General features: G+C 42.4%; 1 protein-coding gene across 2 annotated transcripts in view; it reads left to right on the top strand.

Annotated features, from left to right (window-relative positions):
* Positions 1–17,662: 17,662 nt before the first annotated feature.
* The window catches only part of WDR55 (transducin family protein / WD-40 repeat family protein), an 87,041-nt gene continuing 82,697 nt past the window's right edge, over positions 17,663–22,006 (top strand). Inside the window, exon 1 of one of the 2 annotated variants that reach the window (XM_086522774.1) lies at positions 17,663–17,811. In XM_086522774.1, the coding sequence (XP_086378900.1) occupies positions 17,717–17,811 (95 nt within the window). In that variant the 5' untranslated portion in view covers positions 17,663–17,716. The remainder of the gene's footprint in view (positions 17,812–22,006) is intronic. The other variant, XM_086522775.1, reaches the window with a different exon arrangement.

The following is a 22,006-nucleotide window of genomic DNA, read 5'->3' as shown; positions in this document are numbered from 1 at the left end:
GCAGAATCTACCAAATTTGCTAACTTTGACACTCTATTCACTTAGCAGGAGCCATGCAAGCTATAGAGAAGGCCAAGGAGAGGGTTTCTCAAAAGGAGAAGCTGCAAGAGCTACCACCATACCAACTGGACCCCAGTTCAGTAAAAACAACCAAAGCGACCTACCTATCGAAGGAACATTTGGAGGAGAACAACACCACACTATTCACAGGTAGATTCAAAAGCGAAGAAGGACATCAGGTAGAACTGCAACTTCTACCAAAAGAAGTATATGATGTAGCAGCAAAGCCCGAGACAAAAGAAGCTAACAGAAGGCTTGGGCTCAGAGAGTTCTACAAACAAGAACCATGTGGAGTGGATTTCCAGAAAGCTTATGAGCTCTTATCCACGATCAAAGAAGATGGGACATCCCAGATCTCTGACCAACAAGGGAACAAAGTCAAAGTAGTAATTACGAAAGAGATCGTGGCCGAAGCTCTGAAACTGCCAACAGAATGGATGATGATGAGAGCAAGAAATAGAAAAATAGCAAGCACTTTCACCAAGGAAACCGTTGCTGTGACATTTGCCGATCTTATCCAGAAGCAAGTGGAGGAACCAGCAAGGTTATACCACCAACACTTCCACTTCTTCGCAAGGAGACCGCCAAGGTACACAACACCCAATCATGCGGTTGAGACCATATTTACACAAGTTTTAAAGTCAAAAACCAGGCAACCCATCGATTGCGCGCAGTACGTGTTGTCCACATTGAAGGGGACAAAGAAAGAGGGTAAGATAACGTATCTGGGAGCACCTGAGGTACTCACACGAATTGCCTACCATGCTATCGGCATGGCAGATAATATGGAACCTGGTCCTAAATCAAAACACATGGATCGTGTCTCCACAACCATCCCCTCGAGCCACAAGATCTACCAAGAGAACTTACAAATCTAATGAAGATTTTGCTGAGAGCTCTCCAAAAAGACATAGCAACGAAAGCTCCGACAATGAGGAAAAAAGATTCCAAAGGGTAGAGATGAAAAGAAAAGCCGTGGCAGCACATCAGGAGGAGCCACAATAGAAGCAGGAAAAATTTCAGAGAGAAAAACACTCCTATGAACGCAGCCGCCAAGCTCAAGGTAAGGACCCTGCGAAGTGGGTACCCATTGAAGTGAAAGGACCAAGAACAAAGAACCATGCTAGGAAAGAGGCCGAAAACCCCATAGAGTTATTGGAAAGAATGTATCAAAAGGCAGAAGCATTGAAGTTGAAAGAAGCCCAAGAAGTAGAACGAAAAGCTAAAGAGGCAGCGGAGCAGCAAAAAACAAGCAGAAGAAGCAATCGCACAAGGAGAAGCCCAACATGAACAAGGTGGCATGTCCCCAAGACCATCCTCACTATTTACAGAACAACGTGACCACCCAATGGCAAGCCCACCAGCAGATAGGACTACACAAGCCGAGCCCACTAAGGAAATAGAGCCTGAACAGAAAGAAGCAGCAGTAGAATCTGCACAACAGACAACCACTACTCAGGAGCAAGCCAAAGCACAAGAACGAGAGCCAGAAAGGGCAGCAAGTCCTGCACAAGAGGAGTCAACAAAGTGTGAGCAGACAAAAGAATAGGAAACAAAGGAAACACCTTCTACCTTCACCCATCACGAAATGGCCGAGGCATCCACGAAGCCTCAAGATGACAAAGCAGAAGAAGGCCAACCACAACCTTAAGGGCAAAAACAACCAGCCGCCACGACTGTGCCAAGAGAGTCACAAAAGACTGCCAAAATGTCTAGGCAGCTCACAAGAAATGAAAATTGGCAAACCAATGATGAGGTAATCCTGCAAGTCAATGAATATGCAAAGCAAATGAAGGATATGACAGAAAAACTCCAATCAGCAGCACTTAGCCTCAGCACAAAGGCTAAAGAGCTGGAGATGGTGATTGACTCTCTTCAAAGAGAGTTAGAAGATAGATTAAATTTCACCACCGAGTTGCAAACACAAGTCCAAGTATTGAAAGCTGAAGCTGAACAACATCAACTAGCAAGAGACAAATAGCAAAAAGATATGGAAGAATTGGGTGAACTTCTCATGAAGTTGACAGATGCTTGCAAAACAAAAGACGAACATCTGACATAGGTTACTAACGAACTTCTAACTACAACTCTGTCGGTACAGAAGATTCAAGTGCAGCTAGATGTCGCAATAGCCTCCTTGCAATGTTCAAAGCAGAGAATAAATGATCAGGCAACCTTTTTGCGACAGATTAGAGAAAATCCCGCAGTTGCCACAATCAAAGGAACAGACAAAGTGTACAAAGCACTAGAGGAAAAGAACAAAGACCTTGAGCTAGAGCTTAAAGCTGGAGCAGTCTCAACGTAGAGACCTGGCATTAATGCGGGTGCAATGAGAAGAAGAGATGCTCAAGGAAATAGCCGAGTTAAAGAGAGTCAACCAACTGCTGAGAGATGGACAGCAAGATACACAGGAAGAAGCAGGAACTTTAGAGCAGCCACACATTGATATTCCCTCAGTATCTTTTGCTCAGATGGAAACACAACCATCAGAAGGGCTAGGTGGCAAAGAGGATTTTCAAGTACCATTAACCGAAGCAGATGAAGTGCCAATAGTCCAGTTGTCAAAAGCTGAGGAAGATCCACTCAATGAAAAGGTTACACAAGAGACGAATGAGCAGTGGAAAGCAGCGATGGATTGGGAGTTGAGAGTTCTCCACTCTGTCAATGTTACTCAACTCACTCCCAATCAAATCAATACACAATGGCATCTGCAATCCCTGCCATATCCCTTGATAAAGGTGGAGTTGCTCTAGGTCAAAGAAAGGCTTTATAAAGACATGCAAGTAGAAGGCGCAGATGAAGACCACCCTAAGTGGAGGAAGAGCTGGCTGAACAAGAATCCAAGATACCTGATTCTGTTCACAAGAGCACCTGCGGCCCTTCAAAAGGATCCAACTTTTTGTCATGTACCAAGAGCGGCCAACTCTCTTTAACTCAGCAGTTGGTTTATCCAAGTTTATCCAAGATTGCTAGCTCCAGAAAAGGGATCGCCGATAGAAGAATACATGGTGAAAACCCTAACGGGCACCATGTCATTCTTCAAAAGTCTTCTTGATCTATCATGTGCGATGCTTTATAAAATTTACCGATTGTTGCTCACTTCCACAGAAGTATTTCATGAGCCATAGCAAGCAGGAGCCCCGTGGATGTCATTCCTCAAGGGCAATAAAGGTTTATGTTACGATCTCAATGGTCAACCTTCAGAAGAAGTCCTCTATGGCTTCTACGCCCACTGTATGTTCTTACCTTCTCATAATATGTTCGTGTTTGAGAAAGCGTTCTACACAGGGTTATTCACTTGGCGAACGAAGATTTTTGGGCCAGTGAGATCAGCAACCTAACATCAAGATTTGTAGGCTATTCCGCAGTTGAGCTTAAAAACAGATTCACTATGCAACTTTTGCAGGTGCCAGACAAAGAGAGAAAGATCAGATACGAAAAGGCTCTGCATGCACTTAAAGACCACCTCGCCAGCCGTCAATCCGAAGACTATTTTAGCCCATAAAGCTGTATCAAGGGACGACACATGTGAGGAAGGGGGAAATGTTAGCAGCAAGCTAACTCGAATATCATTTTTTGGAGCTCTCATTGTAAAAACACTTATTATTTTGATAAATTGGAAATATTGTAACTCCTATTTTCCAGATAAACCTTGTAATTGATGAGCCGAGGCTACAAGCTTCCAGATTGTATCAACCTGTCATTACCCATCTTTAGTTAGAGCTCCCAGATTATTAGTTTTGACCACCAAAAACCTTGGCTAAGGTATAAAAGCCAATTTTTGTAAGTTATTTTAAAGTTTTGGATAATGAAATACACAGCGTGAGCTAACGGTGCTCACTTCTTTCTTTTCCGTGCTTCCTACTCCCTCCACGGTTGTCACATTACAGTCGCATTTGTGGCATTGCAGTCGCAGGTAAGAGCTCTACGCATTGACGTAAGCATTTCACAATAATTCGTAGTTGTTGGCGTCGCCGACCCGCGGCCTAATTTCATCATAAGTAGGAATTTACACTTCAAAATCAAAAACTAAGCATAGGCGGGGTATTGGGGCATCATTGCTAGGCATTTAGATGCATTTTGCATCGAAAACAACTAGGTCAAAAATCCACTGCTGTTAATAATCGCGATTTTTGCATTTGACCTAAAGTGGGATTTGAGAACATAAGCATGTGTGCTTAGGTCTTCCAAACTTTTCCTAGAATTTTCGTTACGTTTGGATGTCACTTGATGTTGTAACGGATGTGATTTGTTTGCCGATGAGCGATTGGCTTTTGGTGATTTCAGTCACTTGAGTGTAGCTTGAGTTAGATGCGAGTTGTTTGTTGTTTTCGAGAGATTGACAACCTCTTGTAGCCTCTATGCACTAGTCGAGTCAGCTTCGTCCCATGGATTGACAATTTAATCGTGGTTCTCGCTAAATCTGCAATAAGACAGGAGTGAGGTTAGACACCCGTCCCACACTTCCTGAGGTGGTCATTCTCCACAACAAGAACTCTTAAAGTGACATTCTCCATTGCAAGTGTGCACAACTCTTCACCTTGCTCGTTGACGGTTTCTTGTAATGAGACCAAGTAAGCCATGATCATTGCTCCCATGTTGTAGACGATGTGGTTGGATTAGCATCCAAATTCCTTGGAGATTTTGCATCATTCTCCATGGCAAGTGTGGATTTTCCACCCTTGCGAGTTTTGTCCGACATTGCCTTCAAGTCGGCAACAAAAACGCAAAGTTTTGACAATTTGTTCAATTCTGAGATGCTGTTACAGCAAAGCCTTCCATTGTTCAGAAATTTTTTGACTTTACATCTATGCGTAGAGAGAGAGATAGAGAGAGAGAGAGAGAGAGGCATGGGGGGATTTCAAAAATTATTAAATATTTTTAATAACTACTAAGACCAATATAAAATGCTCTTAAATTCTCTAAATGCAACTAAACACTTTCACTCTCATCTTTTCAAGCTTTTGCAAGAGATTTCTACTCGACTATCATGTCATGTACTATAGTCTTCCCTTCTTTCAAAAGGGCTTTTCTCTTTACCAATGGGAAGGTTATCTTCGGAATTAAATATCTACAAGAGCATGTTTTGCCACAAACTTTTTCTGCTTTGCATGCAATTGTCATGGTTGGGAGTGAAGAGTTGACAGTGCCAATGGAGAGAAAAAGCAATCACTTGAGAGAGGAGTTTTATGTTGTGGACAAATCTCTTTCTACAAAGTTCATGGTGCTAGTCAAAGATGACACAGTCTTAAATTATACTAGCATGGCTATTCCATTGGTGGATGTTTCCTACATAGACCTTACTAGTCCAAGTAAGGAACAACTCTTTGGAGAACAAGCATTGCAAAACTCTATTGAGGTAAGCAGTTCAAATAGTATTTTTTCATTTTTTAATGTAATGACAAAGCCCAACACTTTGACGAAGCTTCTTTCAAAGATAGTGGAAATCAAACAAGTGTCAGAAATACCAAAGGTATACAATGGTAACATGATGTTTGAGTTTCCACCGACCTTAGGAAAGGTTCATCCACTGAATGCTATGGAACATAAGTATGATCCACACGATTGGACCAAACCGCAAACCTCAAATATTGCATTTCTTAGAGTGTGTTGCAAAAGTCCGTGTGCAGGTGCTCTACAATGTCTCAATGAAAGTTGTCCCAAATTGGTTAATTTTGGGGAAGTCAAATGGCAGCATGCTAAAATTACCTTGCATGGGTGAGTTTTGCGACAGACTAGGTGGTAAGCTTAATTTTCACTATTGCGGTCAATAGCCCATTTGTTTGCGTACATGTGATTGCTTCCTATATTATGTTATGTCAAGGGATGAGAGTATGAGCAGATTAATGGTACATAAAGGAACTCACCAACATGACATGCGGGATGGGTCGTCTCAAAAGGGCTCACCGATAAAACCAAAGAAATGGTTGCACGAGTTCTCAGTGTGGTTAGGCATGCATGCGCAACAAAGGTGCAAATGTGTGTTGCAAAGGAAATTGTAACGACAACTTTGATGCAAGAGGGGGGCTCCAGACATGTTCTTGGTGAGCAAGAATTTCTAAATGTTGTTGAGGCAATGGGCCCCTTGGTGGAGGACAATTGGTGAGGATGCTTTCATTTTCTCTTGTTTGGACATAATATTTCAAAGTAATTTAACTCTAAAGTATAGGTTTCAAAGGTCCGTGGTTGCAACTAGGAATGGGTCAACAAAGGAGAGCTTTGGTGTGGACTCCTTGCTGTGGCTAAAAAAAGATTGCACATATGATTTTTTTCACAAAAGCAAGTTTCTCGGGCAAGGAGTGGAAGGGGAGTGATGTTTTGTGTTCAAGATGTCTATAGTAGGTCCTGCATCAGGATTGGATTCGGTTAATCAAATGCGACGAAGTGGATCTGGAGATCTTTGACACTCTTGGGTGCAATTTGATCACACTCACCGAGTGGCGGATTGGGTGACCATGGAATGCCACGTTTATGATCTAGGGTTTGTTGTCTTAAGAACATATTTCAATATTTTGGCATATCTTAAGAAACAACTGAAAACGTGTTTACTAATCTGCTTGTCTTCTGTTGCAGCATGCAGGATCTAAGACATGTGCAAAAAGTGGCGTCTAGCCCCCTCTAAAGAGGCAGATGTAGCGGAGTCTCATCTACTTCAACAATGGTGGCATAATGGAAATTGCATGGATAAAAACATCTCTGCAATGGACTCTTGGTTGAGTTGGTGGGAGGTGCGTATTGCACATTGGGAGAGCATCATGTCAGCAATAGAGAGAAGTGTTGATGGGGCAAACACTCCAAGAACCAACTTGGACGAGAGCAAGCATGGTAGCTAGCTTGCATGCGAAGGGTTCAAAAGAAAAATCTCATTGTATGATGCGTGTACTTCAGATATGGCAAATGCAATACTACAAAGCACAAAGGCAATTTATTACTCTCAAGGTAAGCATGTTGAAAAGGGTCCTTCACTAAAGAGGCTAAAGGAAAGAGTTTCCTCTAGTCCAGCACAAAGTGATAAGAGTAGTAAATGAAGCTACATCTGGAACACCCATGTATAAGGCTCGTACCCCGCTTGAAGGAGACAAAGAAACGGTTCGGCAAAAGCGAGGGCCAGTGATTGTGATTGATGTTGAGGATGAATCGACACGTAGAACAAAGTACAATGCAAAAACACGAGACTGCACAACACATGGAAGGCCAAGGAAGATCATTTTCACGGAAGATTCAGGGGTAGTAGATGGAACTGAAAATTCCAAAGAGAAGACGAAGATTTGTGTTTTCGTACAAAGGTCAATGAAGCTATGTGGGAAATCAGAAGAACCCTAATCGGTAGTCATGTGACATACAATGGCACCCCTAGCGGTGGAAAGATATGTGGACAAAATATTGTGGCATGCAGTAAAGGGACTCCTACACCATCCTTTGAGGGGTATAGAAAACATCCAAATGGGCTACTCAGACAATGGTTCTAGTTTTGTCCCGGACATGTTATTCATTGCTATGTGGTGGATCATAATATAGAACCAAGGCCATCTCCTCCTCAAATAACTTGGCCGGTTGATCTAGGAACAAATATCACAGATGAAGAAGTTGAGATACGACCTGAAGGAGGATTTCAAGTGGAGACAATTGGAAGAGACCAAGAGAGTGCAACAACCATGCGAACTCCTCCTAGGGGTGGAGGTGATTCCTCTTCCACTTTAACAAAAGCAAGTAGCAGTGGTTCAATACTACGAAATGGCATAAGAGTCAAATTTTGGACTTCCATTTCAAAGGAGGCAGCTAAGAAAATTGGGCTCGCTCTTTGTTTAAAGGCAAAAGTGATTGAAGAGAAATGCATTGTAGACAAAGCACATGAAGTCTTCAAGGTTGAGCATCGCAGTAGATGGACATGTGGGGGTGTATGAGGTGCACATCAAGGATGAACCCTATTGCACATGCCATGATTTCATCGATAGGGAGGCCAAGAAAAAATCTTATTTGGCTTGCAAGCACTTGTACTTCATTTTCTTGAGAGTTCTTGCATTGAGCCAAAATGAAAACATGTTCATACATCAACCCATGCTAAGTAAAGTACATGTCTACAATGCTCTTAGCCGTGAACGCACATATCCAAACTTGGAGTGAAGCCGATGATTGTACATTTGTGGCACATTTTCCGCCATGTATTGTAGTTGGCGAAGTTGATATAGATTGGGTAGCAATTGGACGTTTGGCAAAGATGTTTTGGATTATCTTGGGTTATATAACTTTTAATCTCTCCTTTTGTTGGCAATAATCTTGATGTAAATTGATTTAGGTGTATACTTCGAGAGAGAGAGAGAGAGAGAGAGAGAGAGAGAGAGAGAGAGAGAGAGAGAGAGAGAGAGAACCGTTGAGTGGGGTGAGAGAGAGTCAAGGGAGAGAAAAAAGGAGCAAAAGCGATGGTGATGAAATGTGGGATCGAGGTGTGTTTACCAAGGAAAAAATCAGAGAGAGAGAGAGAGAGAGAGAGAGAGAGAGAGAGAGAGAGAGAGAGAGAGAGAGAGAGAGAGAGGGAGGGAGAACCGATGGGTGGGGTAAGGGAGAGAGAGAGAGAGAGAGAGAGAGAGAGAGAGAGAGAGAGAGAGAGAGAGAAAGGGAGCAAAAGCGATGGTAATGATAATGTGGGATCGAGGTGTGTTTACCAAGGAAAAAAATCTGAGAGAGAGAGAGAGAGAGAAATTGATAGATTGAATTATTGTCCACGGAGGTCAGATATGACCTATCGAACCAAAAAACAAAACATTACAATGCCTGCTTTCAAGTGAAGCATGGATACATATCAGTTAAGGACTGAGGGTCCATCAAGAGGGTAATGGAAAAGAAAAAGGAGGATGAAACCTAGAAAGGCTCAGGTGAGGGGGGAGCCGGTTTGGTAGTTTGAAACTCTTGGATGATGGCTTTACCACCTCGATAGACTGCCCATTAACCTTGTTTGCGAGCTTCGTGCATCTTCTTGAGTCCACTTGCTTTGGTCTTGAGTTGGTTCAGTGTCAATTCTTTGGCGATCCATAGCTTTGTTCCCTTTAGGAGATGAGACTGGCATAGTAGCTTCCATCACTCTTCTTTGTCCTTGAGAGTAAGGATACAATGCTGGGGTGGCACCTTTTTATGTGTGTCATTGATGCATGAGACGGTTTTTGGCTTGATATTTACTAGTTGGAGAATTTCATTGAGCTTGGCGATTGCATCTTCAAGAGTGTCTTCGTATGTGCACCACGGTGAGGGGAGTCCTCCAATCCGGACCTTGAGGCTAACAGATTCTTGTAGCCGATTTTCTTGTAAGGCTACTTGAACTTCATTGACAATCGTTTTACGAGTTGCTTTGTGGAATTCTTCCTGGGCTGCTTTGACAGTTTCAACAAAAGCGTTTTCAACCTCGTGTGCTTTCACAAGTAGAGCTTGGCTCTCTACTTCCTTCGCATCTTCAAGCTTGCGTAGACATTCTTTGAGTCTTTCATTCTCCCTAACGAGTTCTTGAATATGAGCCTCAAGGGCTGTTTTTCGTGCTTCCTAGCGGGCGGCGGGTCCTTCCTTGGTGCCGCTGCCACCACAAGAAAGCTCTATGTGCAGTAGGGGTGCCAAAGGACGACATCGAGCCGGAAATTTCGGTTGGGCTATGTGGGATTGAGGGCTTATGGTGATTTAAAATTTTTTTGGAGGCATGAAGCCAAGCTATGGTATCGACGAGCAGAGAGTGGGGATTCGGTACGACGGGCCAGAGGGTGGTTCGACGGGCTGAGACAAAGGGCGATGGTAGAAGGTGAGGAGTTAACCACAGCAGGTCGCCAGTTGCACCGACGAGCAGGTCGCAACAAAAAAATGATGATGGGTATGTAGCAGGCACTGTTATCTTGGGCATGGGCAGAGCTTGGACGTAACGCCCCCCACAGGGCCGCCCTCGCCCAGGGGAGACTCGCAAGGGTTAGCTTAGGTTTAGGGTTTGCGAGAGAGAGAGAGAGAGAGAGAGAGAGAGAGAGAGAGAGAGAGAGAGAGAGAGAGAGAGAGAGAGAGAGAGAGAGAGAGAGAGAGAGGGAGGGAGGGAGAGAGAGATTGACGACAATGTGGGATCGAGGTGTGTTTACCAAGGAAAAAATTCTAAGAGAACGATAGAGAGAGAGAGAGAGAGAGAGAGAGAGAGAGAGAGAGAGAGAGAGAGAGAGAGAGAGAGAGAGAGAGAGAGAGAACGAAGTTGAGAAAAGAAGGGAGAAAGAATCTTTTTGGAATATGCTCATCGGATTCCAAAAAAGCGCTCGCCAAAAAATATTCTCCCTCATTGTTGATGCAAGTATAGTAGAGACAAATATATTATAAGCCTCAATTTTTTGTCAAGAACCATTTTTTTGATCAATTTTTGTGATGATTATGATTGAATATTTCTATCTAAAGTTGATAGGGGTCTTGTGGCAAACAAGCACTCCAACTTTGATCAAGCTACACATTTGAGGATTGTCCAAAGCAACAATCTTAATGTTCCAAGAAGTAATAAATTAATTTCATAAGAACAATCAGTAGTAATTGACGATAAGTATGCATCAATAACAACTTTTTTGGTTTTGGTAATTGATTCTTTAAATAATAAATATGATACAAAGACTAGAGTTGAAAATAACTCGGTTCTCTCAATGGAATTACCAATCTTGGAAGCTATATCATCTGATTACGTGAATGATGATTTTGATACTACTTGTTTCATGGATGATTATGATCAAATTCATTGACCTACTCTTTTCAAAATGCCAAACTATAGTAATGACAATTTTGAAGATTATATTTTTTACTTTTGGGATATGGACATTGACCCGAATTAGTTTGAGTGTTTCATTACTCTATACTAAGCTTGAGGGGGTTACTCCTTAAAATGTAAGTGTATTATGAGAGTTCAAACGAAGGGATATTTCATTTGATAAAATTTATAAAAAGCTTTACACAGTTGCATTTATTATACATGTTTTTCATTGCAATTTGCAAAGGAAATAATAAGTTTTAAAAAAAGAAAAAGAAAAAAGCGTTATTCTATTACCTCATTGCATCTAACTAAAGGGTTATTTTAAACCCTTTGAACACTTGTTTTATGGATAATTTTGTAGAGATGAATTTGTTGAGGCATAAAGATAATTAACCATTCTAAACAATACAAACTACTCTTCCGTTTAGCTATTTATTTTTTAATGAAGACAATGTTAATGTCCATCCAATAGAATTGAAAACTTGATTGAAAATTTGATTAGGTAGGTATTCTCATCGACAACAACCACCTTTTGAGATTATACCTCTCAATTGACACCATCATCATGCTATTAATTTTTAAGATTATAAAATCTTGATTTAAGATTATGGTAGATTCAATCCTTATGATATGAATGTTGGAGTTAGGGTTGCAGGAAAACACACACAGCTTGGAGAAGACGAAGGAAGCTCAAGGCACACAACAGAGAGTGTATTACTTAGTGTGCAATGGAAAGATAGATAGCCCTAGAATGATGGGCGTATATATAATGCACGGGGGAAAAAACCTCCTAGTGAGGGAAAAAATACCCCCAACGGTCCTAAGTGTGTTCACACACATCACTACCACATGTATATGGTAACGACTCCCCCCTGGAGTGATGCGGTGAACGAGAGCTGGCACATAGAGTAAAGGGAAGTGCCATGCCCTGAGGACATGATTAGTCCACAAAGGGGAGTAAGCCCAAAGCTTTGCAAAAAGCTTCAAACTCTCACGAGACAATGCCTTTGTGAAAAGATCTGCAAGGTTGTCCTGTGTTGGCACATAAGCCAAGCTGATCTCTCCTAGTGAGAGCCTCTTCCTAACATAGTGGTAATGCACCTCAATGTGCTTTGTGCAAGCATGAAAAACTGGGTTCCTCACAACTGCCATGCGCTATTACTGTCAGTACAGATAGTGTTGGCAGTGTCCTATCCAACACCCAAATCAGCCATAAGGCATCTGAGCCATACACACTCAATCGTAGCTGTGAAGACTGCCCTGTACTCAGCCTCACAACTGGAAGTGGCCACAATAGGTTGCTTCTTGCTCAACCATGATATGCATGAGCTGCCAAGCATGAAACAAAAACCACTTGTGGACACTCTTGTGTCAAAACAACTAGCCCAATCTGAGTCTGAAGAAGCATGTAAGTATGGCGGCAATGATCCCCCCTTGGGATAAAACAAGCCAAGATGTAAAGTGCCACTCAAGTAGCAAAAATTCCTCTTGACAGTCTACCAATGCTTAGACTCTGGGCTATGCATGAATCTGTGGACTTGTGAGACTGCAAACTGAATATCCGGCCTCGTGTTGCATACATAAATGAGGCAGCCAACATCAGTTTGGTAAAGAATGACATCGGCATGATCACCAGCATCATGAATACTCAATTTCAAACCTGTTTCCATGGGAGTGGCAATAGGTTTGCAATCTTCAAGTCCAAATTACATGGCAAGGTCTCTATGTAACTTTTCTGACACAAGGCAATACCACCATCACACTGCTTAAACTATATGCCCAAGTAATGATGCAACAACCCCAAATCTTTTATCTTGAAAGTAGCATTCAAATCAGCCTTAAATTTAGCAATGTTTCTCTCATTTGGTCCAATGGTCATTAAATCATCTACATAGACAATTGTAATGAGAAGTACATCACCCTCACGCTTTACATACAATGTGCTTTCTATTGGATTGTTATGAAAGCCTCGTTTGACCAAATGAGTGTTAGCCTTCTCATACCAAGCACAAGGAGATTGCTTCAACCCATACAAAGCTTTCTTACATTTGCACACTTTATCTTTCTGCCCTTTAATGACAAAACCGCGAGGTTACGTTACATAAACTTCCTCAAATATGTCACCATTCAAGAAAGCAGTAACAATGTCTGACTGATGTACATCCAAACCAAAATGAGCTGCCAATGCATATAGAAAACGCACAATAGTCATATGACAAGTGGGAGGAAAAGTCTCTTCATAATCTATCCCTTCTTGTTGTGCATAACCTTTTGCAACAAGTCGAGCCTTATGGCGATCAATCTCACCATTCGGCTTGCGTTTCAACTTGTAAACCCACTTCGTACCAATGGCATTTTTTCCAGGAGGAAAATCACATAAAGTCCATGTGTCAATTTCTATAAGTGCATCATATTTTGATTGCATGGCAGTCATCCAATTTTTTGAATTCTGTGCTTCATCAAAAGATAGAGGTTCTTAAACGTCATGTAAGTTAGACACAACCAAAGCATAGTAATCTGATGCATAAGATGCATGGCGAGAACTTGAACGAATTCGACTAGACAAAGGTGCACCCAATTTACTGTCACACAAAGTATGCACCAGCCATTTAGGCATACCTCTAGCTTGCTCATTCTCAGTCCTTTCCTCATCAAGTACATCATGTACATTTGCATCAATAATAGGTTGATCTGTAACGAGTCTGTAACATTTTTAGAAACCCCCATAGGCTGTACATTTGCCTCATTGGAATTTACATTGGAACTTCCACCATTGAAAAGAGGCAACAAATTGTCATAAATGTCTTGTGAGCTGACATTACTGTCTCTAGTAACAACAAGGGTTGAATAAAATCTCCCACAAACACAACATCCCATGAGACCAAGGTATGCTTCATTTGTGGATGATACAACTTGTAACCTTTGCTTTCAGCACTAAAAATACATTTGACAGCCTTATCATCCAATTTTTTGTGCTGCGTTTGTGGCACCAAAGCATATGCCAAACAACCAAAACACGCATGTGCTCAATAGAAGGTTTTCTATCATGCCATGATTCATATGGAGTAATAGACTACAAAGCTTTTGTAGGACAGTTATTAAGTACATAAGTGGCACACATGATGGCCTCAAGCCAAAACGAATGCGGCAAAGCTTGACTTTTGACCATACATTGTGTCATTTTTGTAAGCGACCTGTTTTTTCTCTTAGCAACTCCATAATGTTGAGGCGTATAAGGCACTGTACATTGGTTTTTTATCCCACAACTAGCCAAAAATGCATTAAATTCATGAGACATATACTCCCCCCCTCTATCGGAACAGAGGGTGCCCATAATACATTTTGAGGCATTTTCAGCCATAGCCAAAGATTGTTTGAAGCATATAAATACTTTGGACTTTTCTTTAAGCGGAAATACCCATGCATGCGTGGAGTAATCATCAATGAAAGTCACGAAGTAAAGGTAATTGCCCAAGGATGGAGTTTGCATGGGTCCACAAACATCGCTATGCACAAGCTGCAACCTGCATGTGCCCCTAGCTGAACCATCCTTTGGAAACTTCAAACGCTACATATACCCAAAATATAGCCTTCACAAACATGTTTGACAAGTGCTTCAAGAGGCGGCAAAGAAGCAACCATTTCAGATTTTTGCAAACGCAGCAAATTGGCAAAATTCAGATGCCCAGAACATGCACACCAAAGTTTTGCATCTAAAATAGCCTTAGAATCCACAACTGTATTTGCAAAATTCTGCCCACACTTGTCGTACAAAGTGAGTTTATGTAGCCCACGACATAATATGCCAGATGCAACAATTTCATCATTGAAACTGAGATCGTGTACTGTACATCTGTCATCCACAAATTTGACTATAAGTCCAAGTCTAGCAAGTGCAAAAATAGACAAAAGATTCTTCTCGATCCCAGGTACATAAAGTGCATCAACAAGTGTGAAAGAACTACCATTTGCAGCAATAAGCACAATCTTTCCAACTCCCTAAACCGGATAAGAGGCATTGTTGGCACAAGTGATTGAATTCCCATGAGGGACATACTCAAGAGAGGTAAACAAATCAATATGTGAGGTAACGTGCTTTGTATCACCATTGTCAAAATACCACACATGTAAATCTGTAGCAACTGACATGCATGCATAATGGACAACACGATTATAGGTACACTCTACACTAAAAGCCCATTCTGCATCAACATCAGCATCATGGTCTCTTTTCACAGAAGACTCACAATAGCTGCATTTGTAGTGGAACCAACATTAGTAGTGGAACCGACCTCTTTCTTCTTAGCCTCTTTGGCCTTCAACTTAGGACACTGCTTGATCAAGTGATGATTAGCTTTACAATAATGGCAATGCATCTTCTTTTTTCCCTTATCACCAGAATTTCCAGACGAATTGCTGCCAGCAAAAGCATTAGGAACGTGTGATTTTCCACTCGCAAAAGAACCATAAGAAGTGGATGCATTGCTGTTACCACCTTTTCTTTGAGCAACAATAAAGACCTGTTCAACTGCACGTTGTCTAATCTTGGTTTTTTTGGAAAGTGACTCTTGCAACAACAATGTGCATAATGCGCCAAACTTGACAACTTTAGGATTTCCTTGGGTCATAAGTCTCCAAGTACTAGCAAAAGTCTGGTAAGAATCTGGCAAGGCATCAAGAATAGTCTGCACAAGGGAACTATCTGAAATGACTTCAATTGCAGAAATAATTTGCTCATTGATATCCTTGACACCAACAAGGAAAGTGTCCAAGTCATCTTCCTCATGCATAATCTTTGACTCCAGCTCGTTAAGCAACAATGCAATTTTTGCCTCATGGTGACTTGCATAAAGACCAGTTAGAATATCCCAAGCACGTTTTGCAGATTTTGTTGAACAAATGTGAGGAGTAATAGTGCACTTCACAGACAACGCAATCAGTGCATGAGCCCCAACGAGCTTGCTCAGCCGTAGGCAAAACAACTCTAATAGCAGCAATCCTTGCAGCAAGACCTGCAACATCCTCAACATTGCCTGTATCCTCAGAGCCAGGACGTACATCAATGCCTTGTACAATGTTCCAAACGCCCTTTAACACAAGAACATGTTGCATCATATAAGCCCACATAGGGTAATTGTCCCCATCCAATCTATCCTCAGTAGCAAACATCTTGAACACATCTTTGTTGTTGTCAGCCATGGTAAATGCTACACTTGATGTGAAAATTGCCCGAAAAGAGGAGAAGGAAAGCGGGAACAACACATGATATATAGCACAAACTGCAGAAGACGGTAAGGGACCTGTTTTGCAAAAAACGACACTGACAGAATTTTTGCACTAAACGACGAAATAGCCTGCGTAGTATGCCTGTAGTGGAAACAGAGGCTGAAATAAGCCCGAATCAAAAATCTGTGTAGACTAAGCTCTTTAAGCTTGCCCAAAATACTAGTTGAACTACGATCGCTCGCCAAAGCTCACCGAAATCAGAGAACGTGAGAAGGTGTGTGATGGAGCTGCCGATGACTAAGCCCGGGAGGACGCAACCTGCTCTAATACCAATTGTTGGAATTAGGGTTGTAGGAAAACACACACAGCTTGAAGAAGACGAAGGAAGCTCAAGGCACACAACAGAGAGTGTATTACTAGTGTGAAATGGAAAGATATATAGCCCTAGAATGATGGGCGTATATACAATGCACTGGGGGAAAAACCTCCTAGTGAGGGAAAAAATGCCCTGGCGGTCCTAAGTGTGTTCAAACACATCACTACCACATGTATATGGTAACAATGAATTTGTTTTGGTTCTATTCTAGATTAAAGATTCAGTTTCTTCTTGATGTTAGACTATCAAAAACTTGATTTGTTGTATTGGAGGGTTCAATACTTTAGTCTAGAGTGATCAATTGCACATAGAAGACCCAATTCTTGATATGGAACATATGAACTTCTTAGGACTACTAGAGTACCATTATGCTATTTTATACGTTGTTCCAATGAAATCATAAAATAGACACTTCTTCTTACATCTTCAAACTACTATCAAGCACTATTCACTAAAGGACATAACTCAATTTTAGAGTATAAGTGGTTGTTCAATGTGTACATATTTTGGTGAGAATTAGCTTTTGGGAGATTGAAAAATTCAGAAAGGGGTCAGAAATGGAAGTGACTAGAACAATCTCTAAAGAGTATCAACAAGGCAATTGATGGACGGTCGGCAAGTGGCAAAGAATAGTTTGGACACATTGACAGAAGGATAGGAGATGGTAGTAGTGGAGGGAACAACCCCCAATGCTGCAACTAACGAACAATTGATAGACTGCAATGAAGAGTCAAAGCACACTAATGACAGAAAAAGGTGAGGGAGCATAAAAGTGGTACCCATAATAGATTTTGGGCTTCCATGTGGCTATCATTGGTAGTTGATTGCATAGATATAGCTAGTGGTTGCCTAGTGTGTAGTCAACATCAATGTCTGCAATTGAGTCAAATCTTTAGCTTTAGTCTTAGTCTTAGCTCCAGTCTCACGTTGTATCTCTATTATAGTCTCGTAGTTACTTTGTATGTGTCAACATCATTGTATTGAATTAAGCCCATTCTCTAGTTCTAATCTCACAGTCCAAAGAGGTATATTCAAGCGCCTTATTAATTGAGCTAGAGCTCTATTACGAGAATGACATAATGTATAGTTTTTATGAATATGTGCAATGGGCAAAGAAGCTTCAGGCCAATTCCCTTTTGTTCACTTTGTATCACAAGTAAGGATAGCTCCTATGCTACCTTAGGGGCATCTGTATCTCCAATAATTCAGTTATTTTTCTCAAATTTTTTTTCCTTTTTTTGGGTGAGAATTTCCAAAGGTTTTAATGAACTCAATGGTACTTCGCGAATCCGTTTCCTCTGAGGACGATGGACATAACGTTGGAGGCGCAGCCTTTCGACCTGGCCTTCCATCCATCTTCCTCTCTTGTAGCTGCCGCTCTCATCACTGGTCGTGTCCAGCTGTAAGTATTGTGTCTCTTTGTTGTGTGTGTGTGTGTGTGTGTGTGAGTGAGAGAGAGAGAGAGCTTGTAGAAGTGGGAGGCATAGTGAATATAATTATAGGTGCTGTGGCATGGGAAAACGTAAATCTGGTGGGGAGAGCTAGGAGCACAAATGCTGTTGTGAACACTTAATGTAACTGCTCTCCTGCAAATGCAGTATGCAAATTGAGGTCTATTTCGGTGATAAACTTTTGATTCTGTGTTCACTGTTTTGGCTAACATGCTTGCAAAGAAGGAAACGGGCCTTCAAGTTTAAGAAGAAAAATTTTGTAGGGTTCATCACGCGTCAGAGAGTCAGAGGAAAGCCAAAGTCAACCTGCTGAAGTTCACCAATTTCCTTTGGAAAAGTATCCGTGGGTAGAAGGCAGTAGGGCTTACAGACTCAAGATCATCCTCATCAATCTGATCTGTAACTCTTCCAAACATAGCCTGGAAGTGTAGAACTTTTACAAAGCATTTTTAATCTTGCAATTTAAGAAGAATCAACAATCCTCTGTGAGTAAGAATCTACTACTCTAACCAAACATACTGTTTACGCAAGCGATACAAATCCTTTGTGGTTATAAAGCATGGGCCATGAGGCAATTGCAACACTCACAACAAGTATTATCAATCGAGCATAGCATAGGTAGTAAGACGATCTTCCTTCTAAACAGGAATCTAAGACCACACCCTAGCAAGTATTATCAATCGAGCATAGCATAGGTAGCAATACGACCTTCCATTCTAAATATGAATCTAAGACCCCACCTAGGAAATAGAGAAAAAACTAGGAACGGATGACAATGTCCACAACACTTCACCGCCGTGCCAACGAATATACTTGAAATCAAGAGGCCATAGAAGGATTCATTCAACACACGTCACTGTTTGAAGAGAACAGGTACAAGAATATATATTGTATCTACTATTTGACCATCTTCTGTTGGAGATCCTTCTATGTAGACCATGCAATGTCAATGCAAGTTTTAACCATTGTGTCTGCAAACTTTCCACTTCTGCAAACTTTCCACTGTCCTTGTGTGATAACTGTTGGCGTGGCACCTGTACGGAAATTCCGTGATATGCGCTGGCCAGCTTTTGGGCAGATGCTTTTAGACTCGAAACTTTTCATGTACACTGCTTTTGGGAAGGCCTAGGTCCTATAAATAAACTGCCAGGGCCTTAGTCTCGGGCAGATTAGCTTGGGAGCACTGTTGAGACGAGGACCCTTGGACATTGTACTTTGTGAAGCATTAATAATAAAGAAATACCGAAAGGGGTGCTAGTCTTTGGGGCCAGTTGTTGGAGTTTAGGCATCTCTCCGGATTCGTCCAGTCGGTCCGAGTTTCTCCCAGGTATAGGTGCTAGGGAGTGAGGGCTTTTTTGTGGCTGTGCCCGGTCAGTGTGAGGTTGTTTTGTCATGTCGGGTCGTGTCTAGCCATGTTTAGCTTGGATTTTGGCTCAGTTCCATGGCCATTAGGCTCCTGTAGGTTGGGGGTATTTTTCCCAGCCTTGCTAGTATTTTTCCCTAATTTTCCCTACAGCCCACAGGGCCTTTGGTGTCACTTTCCTGTTTTTCTCCCATTTCCAAGGTCGTGGGGGTTGGTGGACAGCTGGCGACCTGGTCTCTTGGAGGTATATAGGTGAGGGCAGGGCTCTATGGGAGTACAGTCGTGTGCAAGCACGGGGGAGCATAGGGCTCCCCTAGCGGGCAGCCCTAGGTGATGCAGAGGGCAGGTGGGCCAGTTCAGCCCTAGCGTTTTCCACATCAGCCTAGTGTTTTTCCTCATGGACAACAGGGGTCAGGCTAGCGTTTTCCAGAGCATGCCTAGCGTTTTTCCTTCTGGGCGTAGATACATGGAGGCGCTATGATCTGGTAGATGCAGAGCACCTCAATCATGGTAAAGGCATTCGAGAGGAGTAGATCCATGTTTGTCATGGGGCAGCCACACCATAGGGCAGCCCTGATCCGGTTCCTTCTCCCTTCAGATCAGCCTTCGTGCCAAGAGGAGATCTTGCCAGAACCTCGGTTCCACAGGAGGCAAGGGCAACCCATGACGAGATCGTGACAGTGGTCTTGTGTGCAGGAGCAGTTGGCAGTGTCACTAGCCGCAGTAGTGTCCTTGGGTCTATCCATCGGGCATGTCAGTTCTATGCCGGACCACCCTTGGTCACTTGTATGAGCAAATTGTTATCAGCATGGAGAGCCTTTTCCATTTCTCTCTCTCTCTCTCTCTCTCATTCTCAGATGTCTTGTCTCTCTCTACCTCATTGATCTCTCTTCTCCACAGGTGTGCCTTGTTCATTGTTTTGCATTGCATGTGTTCGAGATCAGAGTTGAGGTACTCATCGGATCACGAGCGAGTTCTTGTCTTCATTGCATCTTCCGCTGCCACCTTTGACATGGTATGAAAGGCCTATGGTGAAACGACCACCTGAGTGCTCGGATGTGCTGATTTGGTGCGGTTTTGGACATGATTGAGAGAGAAGAAGCTTGCTGTTTTTTTTCTGGTTTTCTCCAAGTTTGGGGCAGCTTTAAGTATGTGGAGGCCTTGGATCCTCATCTACAACTTTCTCGTCTTTACCCTTGATGACCCCGACCTCTCTTCTCCAAGGGGAACCCGATGGAGACTTTAGGATGTGTAGCAGTGCTGGATTGCTTTGGTTATTCCAGATGGACTCATGTTACTGTGCCTTCTCGCAAGGGAAGCAAGCATGCGGTGGTTGGATCCTGGGGGGAGCTATTCATTTCTAGCTGCTCCTTCAAAGAGAAGTGCTTGTATAGCAGCAGGATCTTCTTCCTCACTTATGGAGGAGGTTTCTATGGCTGTGTTTTCATCGAGGAAATGATTTGGCAGATTTGTTGTGCCTTTTGTAGATGCACATCTTTCTTGGAATTGTCGACGGAGCTACCTATCCAATGGGTAGCAGGTTAATGATGCAGTTGCACTTTTGTTCCAGATTGTGGATTGAGGATGACAGAGGGGGATTTCTTCCCTTCTTGAAGCAAAGGACATTCTTTGATTTTCCATTGTTCATCTAAGGATGGAAGGTACAGTTCCAGCTTCAGTTGACTCTTGTTTATCCGGTATACAACAATTCAGGTGCATGTTCCAGTGCATGTGTTGGAGTTGGCTTCGATAGGCAGAGGGGGATACTTTTTATTGCCATACCCACTTCTTGTTTGATCATCCGACTTCGATGGATGAGGTTTAGAGGTGGAGGTGGAGCATGTGGTGCGAGACCCTTAGCCAACAATGACAATAGTTCGAGGAGGTTTTGTTGGAGTGTGGACCCTTCCTTTCTCCATGTTCTCTCCTTTCCCTAGTGGTAGTGTGGCCCTACAGATTTGGTCCCTTCTTTGCCCTCTCGTGAGCTTGTCAGTACCAGAGTTACCCAGAACGCGGAACGGGAACGGCGATGGGCCTCCCTGCTGAACGGGGGAATGGGAAGGGGTCCGGAATGGGAACGGCGCAGAAGGGGGGGTGTTGCCTGGAACACAATTTGGTATGGCTGGTTTTTTGCAGCCATACTCCCAAAATGCAGATATGACAGGTAAGACAGGTGATGCTAGTGTTGGAATTGGCAATTGTGGAGCACCACTTTTGCAGGCACCTGTTTATGATAATGTGGCTCCTTTGATTCAGCCAAAGGATTACAAGGAAGGTGGGCAGGAAGTGAAGTTTGAAACTTTCAGAGGAACTGAAGATCAACTGAAGGCTTTGACCTTTATACAACAGTTTGATGCAGCTTATGCTGGACGAAAGTTCATGGAATCTTCAAAGATACGCAAGGCTGCCACTTTCTTGAAAGGGAATGCGCTTCAATGGTGGACCGCATGTTGAACCATGGTCAAGCCCCAATAACGTGTCACGTGACACATCCAACCCTATGTGTCCGTGGACAAGCTACAGCACGACAAGGGTTTAGTCAGTCCAGTTAGTCTAGATTTATAAGTGATCTGGCACTTTTGTGAGTCTATCCGTAGACCGTGCATATCCAAACACTTAGTGTAGATGCATATCCTCTGGTTGCACACAGCATGATCATAAGCGTTCCCATCAGAATCCATCAGGGGAATTTTCCAGTGCATTTAGCCTATTTTACCTATTTTTGACATTTTTCACTTATTATTTTTAAGTGACTTTTGTTGGAAAGTAGGTAGGGCAAATTG

This window comes from Adiantum capillus-veneris, chromosome 11, assembly GCF_014529385.1.
Source record: "Adiantum capillus-veneris isolate H3 chromosome 11, ASM1452938v2, whole genome shotgun sequence".
Classification (NCBI taxonomy): domain Eukaryota; kingdom Viridiplantae; phylum Streptophyta; class Polypodiopsida; order Polypodiales; family Pteridaceae; genus Adiantum; species Adiantum capillus-veneris.
This window is presented reverse-complemented; position numbering and strand designations above follow the sequence as displayed.